The 16,103-nt window shown below is 43.1% G+C and overlaps 1 protein-coding gene across 1 annotated transcript; it reads right to left on the reverse strand.

Moving 5' to 3' along the window:
* Positions 1-578: 578 nt before the first annotated feature.
* On the reverse strand, positions 579-8,448 carry LOC110468592 (fibrinogen-like protein 1). The gene is made up of 9 exons (XM_021526637.3): positions 8,429-8,448; positions 8,076-8,132; positions 6,720-6,801; positions 5,792-6,002; positions 4,563-4,722; positions 3,492-3,589; positions 3,323-3,411; positions 1,736-1,926; positions 579-798 (listed from the first exon to the last, which is right to left on the reverse strand). The coding sequence occupies exons 3-9, from the start codon at positions 6,789-6,791 to the stop codon at positions 609-611; spliced, it is 1,011 nt and encodes a 336-aa protein (XP_021382312.2). The 5' UTR covers positions 6,792-6,801; positions 8,076-8,132; positions 8,429-8,448; the 3' UTR covers positions 579-608.
* Positions 8,449-16,103: the final 7,655 nt, after the last annotated feature.

Below are 16,103 nucleotides of genomic sequence, written 5' to 3' on the forward strand. Positions count from 1 at the left end.
ATATTGTGGGTGTTTACTTTGAAGCAGCATTAGTCTAGATGCACATTAGCTATTGGAGCATGTCTGTCCACAGGTTTGGTTTCACACACTCCAGGTGCACTCTGCAACTGAAGTGTGGCAATTAGAACCATAGGGAAAGTTGCTTAAAAAACATTCTCCTGATGCAGAACAAAGCACTAACAAAGGCACACCAGATGAAGTCAAATTCCCTATCCCATTGTTCTTTCTATCCTGATGTTCTCATAACTGAAACACTGATGGTTAAAATCAAGATGAGGAGGGTTTAGACTTGGAAAAGTATAGATTGATTAAAGGACATACTTGATCCTTCGAAGTCCAGAGAACTTTCAATAAGCATTCTCCAACAAAGTCTTGAAAACTGCTGAAAAATAAATCTCTGTTTATCCCATGACTGGAATCCATATGTTTTTTATTAAATTGTTGTCTGGCTGTGCTCAAACAACTCATGCTGTTAGCTTCAGGTAGCAGAAGCAGGTGCAACTCCAGCTATCAATGCAGGTTTGGCGACTGGCAGCAGCAGAGCACTGGCTATCAGCTTACACCATTCTTTTTGGCCTGTGCTTTTTCTCTTTCCAAAGCAGCAGGTTTCAGATGGCCTGACTGTTCTCACCATCTCCGCTCTCTCTGTCGATAAAGAATGGAGCCCTGATTTTCATGGCTGAGTATTTCAGTGAGTACCACATCCCATGCCATGTAGACCAAACCAAGCCGTCATCATGGGGTCCACTGTACCTCCCTCTTTTGTAGTATTGACCATTGAGGTTTACAGCATGGCACCTTGGAACAATGTAGTAAAGACAGAAAGGGAATTCTGTTTAGCATGAGAAGATATTACATCATTGCAGTGAAGTACCATTCTCACACAACATACATCTAGATATACCAGGGCGGGATGGACTAAATGGTTCATGTTTTTAGTAGAACACAGGAATATGGGGGTCATCCTAAAGCACACAGCTAGCCTGGTCAGATAATTCAGCCTGTTGACTCCTTCTAATGTCCCTAGTTAATACACCTGAATGGCCTGAACAAAGGGATGTAGTGCCATTTTGTACGCTCTAGCTCAAGTGTAGGCAGCTCCATACTGACACCAAAAAATGCAGATGTTTTTTCCTTGAGGTAAATTCTGCTATTGATGTACATTTTTGTAGTTCCACTGGTTTCAGTTGTTACGCGATAAGAATCTGGTCTAAGAAGCTCACCCTGCACTAAAGCAGAGAAAATCTGTGAGTGATACATCCCAGTTTCCAGGGTTAAACATGAGTCCCTATCCATTGATGTGTGGCATACGCCCAAACAGCAAATATACCATCATAACTTATGGGGTAGCTCTGCCCTTAGACATGCTCCACTCTAGGGAAATGTCCTTCGTACACACTTCACCTTACCATGGTTAGAGTTGTTTTCTTCACTGGAGTATAACACAAAGCACATTCAGGAATTTTAACTGAACTCTTTTCCTTCCAGGTCATTGTCCCCTGTGCATTTGTTATAACCCATTTTGTTAAAGTGAATTCAACTTACCTGCTTTTCTATAATAAAAGTAGTAAATTGTTTTCCTTTGAGGATCTGTAGGTCTGAACATCTTAAGTTTGGCTGTGTGAGGTGGTAAGTGCACACAGCAACCTCCAGCTGCTGTAAGGCAGGCAAGTCCTCTCAGCTGTGCAGACGCCCACAACCTACACATCCAAGAGGAGTCAGCTATTTTCCATACCTGTTAAACCACCAGCCACCCTTGTTTTCTGATGCACAGTTGCCTGCCAGGAATTGATCGTGATCCTTATCAAATGTGGTGAACTGCATCCCTCTGTGAGAAGCTGACCACTGATCTTCAAAATTGCTCCCACCAGACAGAGCGTCGCCAGCATTACCAGAATAGGTGCCAAACCATAACCTGTAATTTTCCTGCAATAATATGTGAAACATTTATTTGATATCCATTCTTTCTGCCTTTCTTCATAGTTTTGAGGTAAAATTAGCTCTGGACATATCATCCACTGTCAAATGCATGACTGTTGAAGTCAAGGGTGACTTTTATCTCCATGCTTTAATGATCCTAGTGTAGATCAATGCAGGATTTAAACTTCCAGAAGGCATTGCTGCTGCTGCTGCTACAAAGGTCTCCAGGTTTGTTGTCATTCAACAACCATTTAATACACTTTATGGCAAGATGGAAAGCTCTTTCTAGATGATTAAGAACAACTTAGCAGAAAACTGCCAAGTGCCAAGTAATTGTCTTCATAAAGAGATCAGTTTTTCAGGTAGAATAAATGATTAGGCATTTTGCTCTTCCAAGAACTAGAAGCCATCTGATTTCTATGGTCTGGTACTGGTAGGAATATTTAGACTAATAGTTCCATTGTGCACAGCTAACAGGTCTAAGAGATATTTGATATTAGGTTGATAGTTACATTTGTGTGTGGGATTTCTACTGTCAAAATTGTCCTCATTTCTTTATGAAAAATGGCAGTAAGGTATTAAAATGCAGCTCTTCAAACTTTTCAAAAGAAACCTCTAATTACAAACTGAGCATAATGTGCACATTTATGGAGTAGTGATGGAGTTGGAACTAGGACTGGTCCATGCAGTATCCTTGGTTATTTGGGCTACTTACACGTGGTGTTCAGGTAGGAAAGTCTGCAAAGAACAGCATCTGTATGGAGCTGGACACTGTCTACAGCACAACATGAGAATACAGGATATGTCTGTCTCTGGGCTTTTTGTGTTTGTAGCAGTAGGTATAGTGCTACAGGAACTTCTCTTCAAGATAGGAACTTACACTGCTCTTTCAAAGCTTTGATCAGAATTCCCTGGTTTATTCTAAAACAAAGATGAGAGGATTTGCTCTGGCACTTGCCTTTTATGTGACAGTCTGAAACACTCCCTTAGAAAGCAGGAGAACAGAGTTCCATTTAGTTGCAGAGGTTCAAACCCTAAGGATCATCTCACTCTCAGAAGACTCTTTTAATCACGAGGCCAGAGGAAAATACATGTGGGAATCCCTGTGCCCTGTGGCAGGGAACTGCCATCTGTTCAGCAGCAGAGGCAGCAAGAGGGCACAAACATGTGATCCTGTCACCCACTGACCTGGGCACCCAGTTGTAAGGAAAAGGTCCCAGGTCTATGTCCCTGATCCCAGGGCTGTTTGTCAGTCAGACAAACTAGGAAGCCCAGCAAACCAGAGCACGTAAATTTTGCAGAGCTGTTAGATACAATCCTGATACTGGTCTGATGCCACATATGCAGGTGCCCCACCCTCACAGACCAAAGCAAGCAAATCACTGCTCTCTCCATTTCTTACCTGCTCATTTGCAAGCTGGAAATTTTCATAGATTGCATAACGTCTTTCCCCATGCCAGTCCATCAGGTCAATCTTTAATGATTTCTCTCCTAAACATATAGTTGTGTCATGTTAGATGAATGCCTAATGCAAATTAGAAAGAAATCTATGGAGAAAAAAATACTTGGACCTCTAGCAAGCAGGTCCTGGATGTGCTCATTGCCCAGCCAGTATTCATCATTCTTGCCCTGGAATTTCCCAAATCCCTGTTTGTAATCATCCCATTTCCTGCAGAGAGATATAAATATAAATTTCATCACAGGAGGGGACTAGACCGTTTTGACACTTGAGTATGGTAACAAGTAATACTTCACCTGTATCTCTAGATACTTTTTTCTAAAAGTATCTGGCTCATCTAGAAGTAAGTACAACTCACAGCTTATGTATTCCCCTGCTAAACCTGTGCACACACATATATGGGGATCAAACCTTCGAACTACCAAAAAAAACCCCAAACCCTGTGTTTATTCTCTCTCTCATGTTGTTGTTATGGATATTCATTGTGCCTGACCTACTTACTAGTCAATGCTTCTCTTTAGGATGTTTTTATTTCACCTGAACTACCATGGCCAGATAGCTACCACTCTCTGGGCAAGCTGGCTGAGAGTCACTTGAGGTAGCTTTGCAATGCACTGCATAGACTTTAGAAGGCATTAGATATGCTCTGAAATTGTGTGTGCTGTGATAGTGAATTAACCTTCAAGGGGACATTTCTTCTGAACAGTGCTACCAGAGCATCTCTCCTCCTGTAAATTTCAGTATGAAAGTCACCTCTCTGGGATTTTGCATAGGAAAAGGACAATCTGGTTTGGCGTTTTTTAGAATTATCTGAATACGATAATAAATGTTACAACATGCTGAACACAATTCCTGGTATCAGAACAGATCTGTTCAACAGGTCTCAGTCTGTGCACTGGTAGCAGATACCTGCCAATTTGGAGCTTTTGACAGTCTTCAATAATGATAAAATACGCATTCAAATGCAGAGAACCCATGGAAAAGATGGTATTAGATCCATTTTGAAAATGGTCCCTTCCTCCCAATAGCTACCACCAGGTTGTCCAAATCCTAAGTTATCATCACTAATATATAGTCTTGCATATCCTGTTTCTCAAGGGTGGGGTTTATCCCAGCAGCAGGACAGGCATAGGAGTTAGTGGACCGACTGCACGCCCTGTTGATGCAAGAACAGCGCGCCCACCTGTTGAAATTCTCCTTGCCGTTACTCCGCCGCTGAATGACAGTCCAGCCCCCGCCATCAGACATGTCACAGAATGCCAGGAAAGGCTCCCGGTCTGCCCTGGGCCTGATCCGGTAGTAGCCACTTGTGGTACTCTTCTGGCCATACACTGCAGAGCAATCTGGGCAGAACGGTATCAGTTTGTTAAATGGGCTGGGGACAAAGCCAGGGGCTATGTGCTGCCAAGAGAGGATGTCACTGAGAGGCTGCGTGGGACAAGGACAGCTGCCCAGCCTGGGCATAGCTTTGCAAGCCCTGTAAAATCAAAGGAAATGATGCAGCAATGTAGTAGCTACAGCAAACTGCTAGCCTGACAAAGATCTTTAAGGCTTTAGAGTCTTTACAGCCATGCCCTCTGAGGGAATAATGCCCAAATCCTCGGTGAAATGCAGGACAGCTACAGCTTAGCCTGGGGCTATATGATGAAAGCCTGGAACTGAAACTTTATTTGTCAGCAAGATCATTTACAGGGAAACTAATTTTCATGTGGAAGATAAAGTACCCTCAACTGATAAGATCTGATAAGATCAGGGAACAATATTTCTAAAATAATAGGCTAAGCTCCTGTGTCTAGCTCTACCAGGGCTGTATCAGGAGAGAGTCTTTCAGGATCTCAGTGCTTCACACTTTCAATGTAATGCCCAAAGGCTAAAATCTTGGCCACAGGCCATGTCATTCATGACCATGTTCTTAAAGTAACACCAAGGGACAAAATATGCATGCCTGTTCCTTCTTTGTGCCACAGAAGTAAGGAGAGAGCTGAGGAATAGGGAGGCTTGGCTTATCCAAGGAGCTGCAGCTGAGCCAGGCACTCTGGGCTCCCCTAAGTCACTCAGGGAATATGGGCTCTTCAAGACCAGGACCCATCTCTTCCTAAAGCAGATGCCTAAAGTAAATCTGATGGAAAACACGAAAGGTGATTGTTCCTCTTTGCAGATAAGAAGCCCTGCTGAAGATGTCCATTTTGTACCTGGGTAATAGCTGCCTACAGCTCAGATAAGTGACTCTAGCCCCAAGGGATATCTTATAGGGGCAACCAGTCAGCTCCTTTCCTTCCCATATATCTGTATTTTAAATTGAGATCCACTTTAAATTTTTAAAAATTTTAAAAAGTTTAACAGAAGTAAAACATGACACATGGGACACTGCAGGGAGAAATAAACATTGTGGCACACTACTGCAAACTGTACCTTGTTCATACACTATCAAATTTCCACTGGTTGTGGGTAAATGCATCTCATGCTGCACGCTTCTGTTGCCTGAGAACAGTTCACTTTTCGTTCTGTGGTAAGTGTTCTCCAGTATGTCCTTCAGCTGCAACTCATATAAGTAAAGCAAATCTTGAAGATGTTTTAACTTTTGTCTTAATTTATTGTTGTCTAGGAGGCAGATATCTTTGTCCTATGGAGAAAATAAAACAAAACCCCCCCACACTTCAGTCAGTGGTAAAGAGAGACACAGAGAAAGGGGTATCTGTGTTCTCTTGACCCTAGCATGCCACACTGCCTATGTGGGTCAACATGATTTCATGGTGATCTCTTCCTAAGATGTCCAAATCTTGCACAGCATAAACTGTTTAATTGAATCCAGTGGAAAAGGGGGTTCTGCAATGACCTTGGCATTGATCAGAGCATGCCAGAATATGATCAGATGCACAAAAATTTACTTTGGACAAAAATAGTTTGTCTTGACCCCCACTTGGTGAGCTCAAGAGGAAGGTTTGCAAACTATGGGTTTGCAAACTATGGAAGTTCTCAGGTTGATAAGAGAGGGAAAACTTGGCTCTTGCACCGCAGATGGGCAAAACCAGCAAGGTTCCAGAATTAGTTTTGTGTAAAATTGAAAAGGAGCTGATATTTTGGTTATAAAAATACATTTTTAAAAAATAAATTTTTGTTGTTGTTTTGAATTCTTAGTAATGTCAGTTCAATCTCCCAGACAGCTGCACAGCCCTTAATGCTATGAAAATCCTATATTATCAGGACGACATTCCTTTAGCTGCAGGCAGATGCCTTTTTGCTCTGCTCTTACAGGTCTCCATCCCTCTTGTGGGGGAGTATTCATGTCTGCATGATTTGGAATGGTGAACCATTGAGAGAGTAACTAAAAGATACACACCGAAAACCTGGGTGCAGGTGAGCCACAGCTGACCAGAAGGAGCAGCAGCAACCAGTGCATCATCACACTCATTTCTTATCACCTGAAAAGAGGCATTGACAGGCTGTAATGGAAGCTTTTTTAGTTCCTCTCACAACTTAATCCCACTCAAATTTATGTTTAATTCCCCAGGAGATCATGCAGAATTTGTTAAGGAGGTTGCTTGAAACTACAGGCAGGACAAAATCAGGATAACATGTATATTAAGGAGAAGCTAAAGCACCAGTGCAGTATGCTGACAGGGATAAAAGCTCAGGTCTCCTCCTTATTCCTCACAGAAATAAATACTCTGTGTGACTTTCCATCAACCTCTGTATCTCCTCCCAGGTATCCACACAGGAAGTTGCTCAGCAATCATGTCTCCTTGATGACTTTTCATCAAAATCCCCCAGAGTTTATTCAGTTCAAACTTCTCAACGTGGAATCAAGAGGAATTTTCCTCCTGGTTAAGTGATTGTAGACATTTCCCTCCTCATCCTTGGAGTGGTCTGTAAGGATGGGATTACTTTGGAGGCCAAATCGCATGTGTGACAGACTGGACATGAGATAGATTTTCCTTGGATTTCAAGGGAAAAGATGTCTACTGCCAATCTGCTCCAACACACAGATGAGGTTTTGACTGGAGAGTCTTAGCTAGAAAATATGCTGACTGCCACTGGGAACATACTGTTGAATGTGAGTTATCAGTACAAATAGTTCTCAGTGCTTGCATGGTGCTTTAAAAAAAAAAAATCAGAAAGAAAAAAAAATCTGTAAAATAGGCTAAACCCAACTCCCTCACTTCACATCTGGAAGTGCTGCACAAACTTGGCTCCCCAGCTCTGTGCTCTGAGTGAGGTGCTTTGTTTCAGCTATGGCTCTATCAGCATCCCTGCAGCAGCTGATGCTAGAGCTGCTTCCAAACTAACAAAGCTGCTGCAACAGAGGAGCCCTCTGCCAAGATGGGCAGGCAGGGCTCAAAGAAAGCCGAGGGAAGAAGAGCTCCACAGAAGTTGCACATAAAAGATGACAGGCAGGTAGATGCCCCAGTCTGTGACAATATTCCAGCTCATAGAGAAAAGAGTTCAACATTGCAGCAGGGGAACCCTGCAAGCCAAGGACCACCACTGGTGCTGTTCACACCATCCCACAGTGGTGCCAGTGGCTGCAGCACTGGTGCTGAGGTCAGATTTGGACCCCACGCAGTGCCCATGGGTGATGACAAAAAGCTCCCAGGAAGGGTGGGATGAGTGACAACTGGAAACCAGACAGTGCAGAGCAGAGAGAAAGAATGCAACTCCATCTAAACCTTTACCAAGATACATGAAATGCACCTACCTTTAACTTGCTTTTCTTCAGACCTCTTCCTGGAAAGATTATCTCCCTTAAAGTCAACTGCAAAAGAAAGTGATCATAAACATGGCTGCATTTCAACAGGTTGATGAGATTTTCCTCTCCAGATGACCTACATCAAGGGCACAGATGAAGAATGTTTCACAGCACTAGGCAGTTTCACAGAAAAGGTACTCCCAATTCCTTGTGTGAAAGTTACCCAAACTCCAAGTTTTCTGTTGTTACCCAGTACTCATCTTGCTGCTTCCCAGTGAGAGTAAACAACAGGAGGCTTCTAGCAACAGTGTTCTCTAAAGGAGAGGGAAGAGGGGCTCTGCTGCTTGTGTACTGCTACCTACCTTGACTAGGAAGCTCAATCAAGACAGACTTCTTTGAGTGTTTATGTGAATCTCTCAGACTAATGCTCCCTGTGGGAGTTTCAGCTCATGTTTTAACCCAGCCAGGACTATTTCAGTAAGTCCTGCAAGGTGGAAATAACATAGCTTTTCCATTCAGCATTCCTTTTGCTGTTTAATCTGTTTTATAAGAGCACAGCTGTAATGCCAAAGAAGCTTTGCAAATCTGAAGCAAGAAGCAAATGTGGGAGTATTAAGCAAGACTTACTGTTAGACTGAAATCTCAAGAGGGTTGTGTAACTCTCCTGTGAGCTGTATGATTAGATTTCCTAGTTTACACAAACAAGGACATTTGTGGAAAAGAGAAAAAAATACAAAACCAAACAGATGGGTGCCTCCCTTTTCATTATGGCCAAGGAATTACAGATTATTTTAAAAAATAGCAGGAATGTTACATTCTACAGAGCTTTGTTCAGAGGAGAGACGATGGACACAAAAGACAAGGCACATAAATCCATGGTTAATGTCTGTGCTGCTCTTCAGGAAAGCAGGACTATCCAGCTACTACCAGCTACAAAAATACTGTTTATTCCTTTAAAACTACATTCCTCTTCTCCTGCAAGAGCCCTGATTCATTCCACTGCCAAAGGATTATGTAAGCAGTGCTTTTCTTCTCACTTGTTTTCTAGCTCCAGTTTAAGACTGGTTTTGACAGCTATGAAATTAAGTGAGTGAAATGTTTCCTCTCCTCCCTAGTGGGTACTTGGCCCATTTTTCTGCCTGTTTGGCCAGGAACTGCAGCTGGCAGCAGGGTGCTCCAGTACCATGCATTGGAGCACAGGGAGGCTGCACATCATCCCCTGGGGCTTTCACCAGCAGCAAAAGCTCTTTCTCAGCCAGACCCATCCAGACAGCACTCAACATGCTGTGCAGCAATTTATGCTCTTGTCTAAAAGGTGGCCAAAAATCTCATTGGCCTATGAGCACCTCCTGATCCCAGTGGGATCAGAGACAGGGCTGAGGCTGTGGTGTCAGTGTTGGGTAGCACAGTCAGTGCCTGCAGCTGTCTGCAGGGCCATATGGCTAGGGAGCATCAGGCCTCATAGCATTAAGTTCTCCTGGTCCCAGGGCAGAAGGGAGCAGAGCCAGTGAACCCACATGTGTGCTCTGTCACTGCAGCTTTGCAGGAACAGGACTCAATCTCCAACCCTTGTTCAGTGGCTGCCAAAACGTCTCTCAGAGCCAAGACATCTGGAGCACTCTTGCACTGCCTCTAGGCCTCCACCAATGTTCGCCTCAGCAACATCTGCATGCGAAAATCCCACTCAGCTGGAACATGATTCTTGCACACCTGTTTCATGATTAATTTATATTCCCAAGCTAGAGAAAGCTTTAGGAATATTTGAAGAACAAGAGAGGAGTTGCCATGAGGTTGAGTTCTCATGAAGGGAGTCTAGCAGGAGAGTATCTTCAGGTGCTGCTCCACAGGCTCTGAGCTAAAATAATCAAGTCATGGTAAAGCATGAGGACACTGTGTGATCGCCAGTGTTTCCTCACAAATGTTGAAATCTCTAGGCATTGTGACAATAAATGCTGGTTTGTTTTTTTTTTTTTTCCTGGAATACATATGCTTCACAAATATTCTGGAATGCAAATTCCTGTTTAGTTACTTGGAAGGAGATTAGATTCCCTTTTCTTAAGATACTCAGTGATCTTGTCAGCAAAAAATAACAGTCTCTTTAACTAAAAACATTCCTACCTTGCTGTCCTCCACCTTCCTTCCAGCAAAAGTATGTAGGTGCTGAAAAAACTCTTATTCACACATTAAATGCAATACCAGCACACGCAAACTCGTGGATAAATGTGACTGAAGAGCATGGCTCTGGGGCAGCTCTTGATATTCCTACAGATATGGGGAAAAAATTGCCTGGAAAGAAGACAGGAACATGACACCTGATGGACACCTTCAGAGCCTAAAGGAACATCACTGCAGCTGGAAGACAGTAGTGGCATCTCAAAACTCTCCCAAGACCAGTTTCTTGTTGGTTGTTTGTTATTAAAGGGGAAAGTCAATAAATTAGGCAGAGTGCTCCAGGCTCCAAAGGAGGTAGAGAGACCTGAGGATTTCACAGCAAGAGTCTGACTGCCTACCTGTGCTCTAGGAAAATACAGGGTAGTCTGGATCCAGCTCAAACAGGTTACTTGCAGTGAATCCAGGTGCTCTATGCATTTGCATTATTTTTATACTTTCCTATCACATCCTAGCTTCCATGAGCACCCTGCTCACAGGGAGAGACTGCAGACCAGGCTCCTTTGCAAGAGCTGCAGGTGTGGAGGTATCTACCAGGGGCCAGCATGCCCTTGGGCTTTGAGCTAGTGTACATCTCTGCAGGAATCTGAGCTGCCATTTTTTTTTAAAAAAGTTAATACATGAGTTCTGAAACAAACATATATTGTTTTTTAATCTAACAATAAAAGGTTTCATAAAAAAAAAAAAAGTAAGATAAAATTAAAAGACCAGGATGACATCAGCCACCATAGTTTCAACCTATGAAACAACCGAAACCGGCATTTGCGCATGAAAAGTCTGTGGTTGGTAAGCCAGAAGTAACCACAGAAATCTGTGTACAAAGAAGCAGCAATGGTGGCAGACCATGAAACATACTAGATCTGAATATTTTGATAACGTTCAAAGAGCAAATACATAATTCAGTTTAACTAAGGAGTCTGCATGCAGCCTGTGAGTATCTAATGGGTTGACACAACAAATGTAATTATTTTGTAAGTTCCTGAGGGCAAGCACAGGTCTCAGCAATCCCATGTCAGGAATAGCTCCAAGCAAAGGGAATTAATCATAAGACCAGAGGGAGTATGTAGATTCCACAATCTTCTACCTACTTCAGGTCAGAGAACTTCCCTGACCTAATTCACTCTCATTTGAACTGGAATGTCCCTTTGAGAAAAAGACATTTTGTTGTAAAATATTTAATGCAAAAGAACCAGCCACAAAGCTTAGCGTGTTCTTCCACTTTTTAATTACTTGCATTGTTGGTTGGTTTTCTTTTTTTTTTTTCTGCCCTGAATCTGAATCTTCCAAATCTCATCCTGTAGCCTTTTAATTTCATGATGCCTTACTCTGAGAAGGGGAAGAGCCCTCTGCTGCCAAAAGCCTTTTTCTCTGCTAAAGGCTAGCTCCAAACACAGAAGCTGTGTGCTTGCTCCTGGCTGGGAAACCAAACCTCCATTATCTGCTTTGGCTGTGGGTGTGTGTGCAAGAAACCCTGCAGGATCATGGAGTGAGGGGCTGCTTGGAGCTTTTCCTAGGCAGGGCTGAGGAACATGGCACAAGCATATCACACTCATGAGTAGGGCACTCAGCTGGCATGGCGAGGAAAGGCACAAACAAGTTCTGCTCCTGGAGAGATTTCATTCAGAGCAGTTTAATGTAGAACAAGTACATAGAGGTGAGAAGAGCTGTGGGTGGTGTATGACAGGGTGTGATGGAGGTGGTCTCACTGGGCATATTGAGGGGGCTCTAGGAACTGCAATATTCTGCCTAGATTTGGGAGCCTGATCTGCCCTAGGCAGGGACAAGCAACAGAGATATGTGCTCAGGACAGGAGCAGAACTGCAGGTTCTGGAGGGATCTCTGCAGCCCGACAGAGAAGTGCCACTCCAATTTAACTGCCTCAAAGGTTAGGCAATTGCTGAACAAATACCTTTGTAGCTGTTAAATGTTGATGGTGTGAGAATGCTTACACCCCTTCTGGGGCACCTTGTCATTTTTCCAGATCCAGCCATGTCTGACTGTGATTAAGTCACTCACATTAAGAGCCATATAAACAGCTCAGGCAATATTTCCAAAATCTTTCCACTATGTGGATCCAAGGATCTCACTTTTGTCGCAGAGCTACATGCCACAGTCATCTGTCACTAGCTAATCCCTGCTGTTGTTCCAGGACTTTTCAGTGTTACCTGACTTCCTCTGTCACTGATGCTCCAAGTCTGACTGGCATGGTGGTAGCCGGTGCAGTCAGGATGACTGATTCACAACAACTGAGAAGTTAGTCCAGAAATGCCTGCCAGCTTTTCAACATGTGCACACACAGGCCATGCAGGTGGTATGTGCCTTGCTGGGAGGTAGAGGGCCTGTAAGCAGACCTAAAATGTTTATAACACATGTTGATGGTCCTTCAGGTACCAAGAGTACCAAACACCATCCTGAGGTCTCGTGTTCTGAGACTGACAGTGGATATAAGTCACAATTTACTCAGTGCCAGGCAGTCGCTCTTATTCTGTCCGACCATGCTGACCAATCTGTGTCAGCTCCAAACTTCATCACTCAGGATTTTATCCAGGCCATGGTTTAAAACAAAACATTAAACAGTGCAAGACAACACCCAATCCCCACAGCATCTCTCAGGAAAAGAATTGCTTAAGGATGGTTTCTCTTTCAGTTATTTTAAGACTAGTGTGCTGCACTTACATCAATGTGAAACAGATTGATTGAACCTTTTTAATCAAAGTTATTGTCTATCTAGTCAGTTGCTTGAAGAAGCAACAAAATACTTTTATCAGTAAAACTTGCAGTCTTGTTTTAGAAATATATTTGACACAATTATTTTCCCTAATTGCATGTTGATTTACAATTATTGCTAATATTATTTCTATTGCTTCTACTATTAAGCTTCTTTAATATTTTATTAGTTGAAATCCTCTGCTCTCACTTCTCAGGGAGCAGAGCCAAGGTGACAAACTATGACCATCAGGTCATCTGATCTACCTGTTTTTAATATTGGCAGAGAATTCATTTTTTACCCACTCATCTTAATATTTCTGCTATCTCAAGACTTAATAAAAATGTAATTATTTTTCCTGTCTGTCTGAAAAGAATCAGATAGAGAAGAGCAATACCTACCAGTTTTAATATCTGTCAAGTTAAGAGATTCTGTTTACCACCTTCTCTGTTATTTTCGGAATGCAAAATATGTCATCACCCTTCTGAGAAATGCATACTTAATCCTGCTCTTTAGCCAGTATGTAACTGGATTATTTACTCAACATTTAAATCTTTTTTGATAATTCAGCTATTTTACACTGATGAAAAATTGTCAGAGGATCAGAACTGGATTGTCAAGGGTTATTAAATATCAGTATCATGACTTAACCAGCAAAATATAATGAAAAGCATTTACAAGTCTTGAATTTAAAAAACATAACACTTGCAATGCTTCCTTTTTACTTTTGGCTTTATGAACTCTGGATTTCATTCCTCTGCTTTTCTCTACCAGCTGAGAGATAGAAATTTAATTTTATTAGTCAAAAGGAGGTGTTTTTATTTTGGTCATCTGAGTTCAGAAGTTAGGGTCTTAAGAAAATAGATCAACCACCAGGAAACTCATGAAACTCGTGAAACTTAGTATCACTGGGAATGCAGCATCTATCTATGTGATGAAAACTGGGAAGAACTTTTAAAATGCACGTTTACCTGGCTGGCCCTGGAATTCAGCTCAGGTGCCAAACTGGAAGCCTCCCACCTCCAGCCCCTCCTTTGGCTGATTTTTACAGGTGGTCTGGTGAGAAGTCCACTTCAATACCTAAACTGCCTTCACACCTTGGTTCTTCCAGAACCCAGGACAGGGGAAATCAGACTTCTGTATTTCTACACTGTTCTCTGATGTGTGCCTCTCCCCTGCCACTTCCACCATGAAGGTGCTCCATGGGTGTAAATCCTGCTGAGAGTAACTCACAGGATCTTCACCCAGTCCATGGGATCAAGCCTGTCCTAAATAACCTGCACTGCAAGTGCATGAGATAAACAATGGTCCCCAGCTGTGGTATAATCAGAGATGTTTATTAAAAGTGTACATAACTTGTATATTTTCACCATTGAGTTAGAATAGCATGAGCCTGGAAAGCCAATGGTATAATTATTAATAAGCTTGTTAACCAATAACATTCATGATCAATTCCCTAATAGCAACATCAGATTTTTCTCTCAAAGATAAATGCTTATATAATAGTTCTTTCTACAAACTACATACACCTGCTACTTGTTACATTCTTTAAAACTTTGTTACATCTTTCCTGCCTTAACTGAATAGTCTTTTATTTCTAAATGCTCTTTGTTCTATCAATTACAAGTTCCCTTTTTTCTTTCCCTACACTGCACATGTAATTTTTATAACTAATAGAAAATTAATTAAATGTTTCTTATCATCATCAAACTTAGTTTCCATCCTTGTTTAGCTGCTTCTTAAATACATAATTATCTGAATATACCAAACATCCTTAGCACCAACCTCATGAAGTTTAACAAAGACATGTTTTCAGAGTCTGTGCAGGGGCTGGGTCCTGGTCGATGGCAAGTTGAACATAAGTCAGCAGTGCCCTGGCAGCCAGCAGGGTCAACCCCATCCTTGGGTGCATCAGGCACAGCATGGCCAGCCAGGAAAGGGCAGGGATTGTCCCACTCTGTTCTTCACTGGGGCAGCCTCACCTCGAGTGCTGGGGGCAGTTCTGGGTGCTACAGTATAAGACAGACATTAAGCTATTACAAGTGTCCAAAAGAGAGCTGTGAATGTAGTGAAGGTTCTTGAGGGGAAGCCGTATGAGGAGTGGCTGAGATCACTTGATCTGTTCAGCCTGGAGGAGACTGAGGGGAGATCACAATGCTGTCTACTGGCTCCTCATGAGGGGAAGGGGAAGGGCAGGCACTGATCTCTGCTCTGTGATGCTCAGTGAGACGATCCGAGGGAATGATCTGAAGGTGTCCGAGAACGTCTAGGCTGGATATTGGAAAATGTTTTTTCACCCAGAGGGTGGTTGGGCATTGGAGCAGGCTCCCCAGGGAAGTGGTCACAGTACTAAGCCTGACAGAGCTCAAGAAATGTGTGGACAACACTCTCAGGATTCTTGAAGTGTTAGGAGTGGGACAGCAGTTGGACTTTGATAATCCTTGTGGATCCTTCCAACTCCAGATATTCTATAATTCTATGTTTCTGTTACTTGCTACTAGTGTCTATACTAGATATTTATATATTTATACATATGAATATTTGAAGAGAAAACTTTCTCTTTAGTCTAGTGCTCAGAAATGTTCCTTATTCTCATCATTCACCTTAAGGATTTTATTTCTTTTGGGCAGGGGGCATCCAGACATGCTCCTGCCATCAGTTAGTTACCACATCTCTGCTGCCAAGCCCCAGCAGCCCAGGCAGCAGCCGCTAAAAGCTCGCTTTGGGCTCCCTCTGGTGTCGGCCGTCCCGCAGAAAGCCTCCCCAGCGCAATCCTGGCCTCAGCAGCTACAGCAGCACTGCTGTACCGGGGGTGCCCAGGGACTGCTCCTCACCTAGTTGTTGGTAATGAGGTAGGCGCAAAGCCTCTGCAGAGCACAGGGTTACACATCACATTCTGGAGGCTCCGATTCTGCGAAAATCCAAGTGCTCATTGCGATGCTGGATGATGGCAAGAGCTGCCACAGGCTGTGGGGGGACTGGTTGGCCTGCAGCCCCTGCCTATCCTGCACTGGTCCTGCCTCGAGTGCAGCCTCTCAAAGCTGTCAAGGCATGGGAAAGGCATTGAGAGGCATCAAACCACAGCAGCAGAAAAGTTTACAAAAACTGTGAGGCTGGGACTCAGAAGCAGACAGTGGGGCTGTCTGGGGACTGGTGGGCTG

This window comes from Lonchura striata, chromosome 2, assembly GCF_046129695.1.
Source record: "Lonchura striata isolate bLonStr1 chromosome 2, bLonStr1.mat, whole genome shotgun sequence".
In the NCBI taxonomy this organism is placed as follows: Eukaryota; Metazoa; Chordata; class Aves; order Passeriformes; family Estrildidae; genus Lonchura; species Lonchura striata.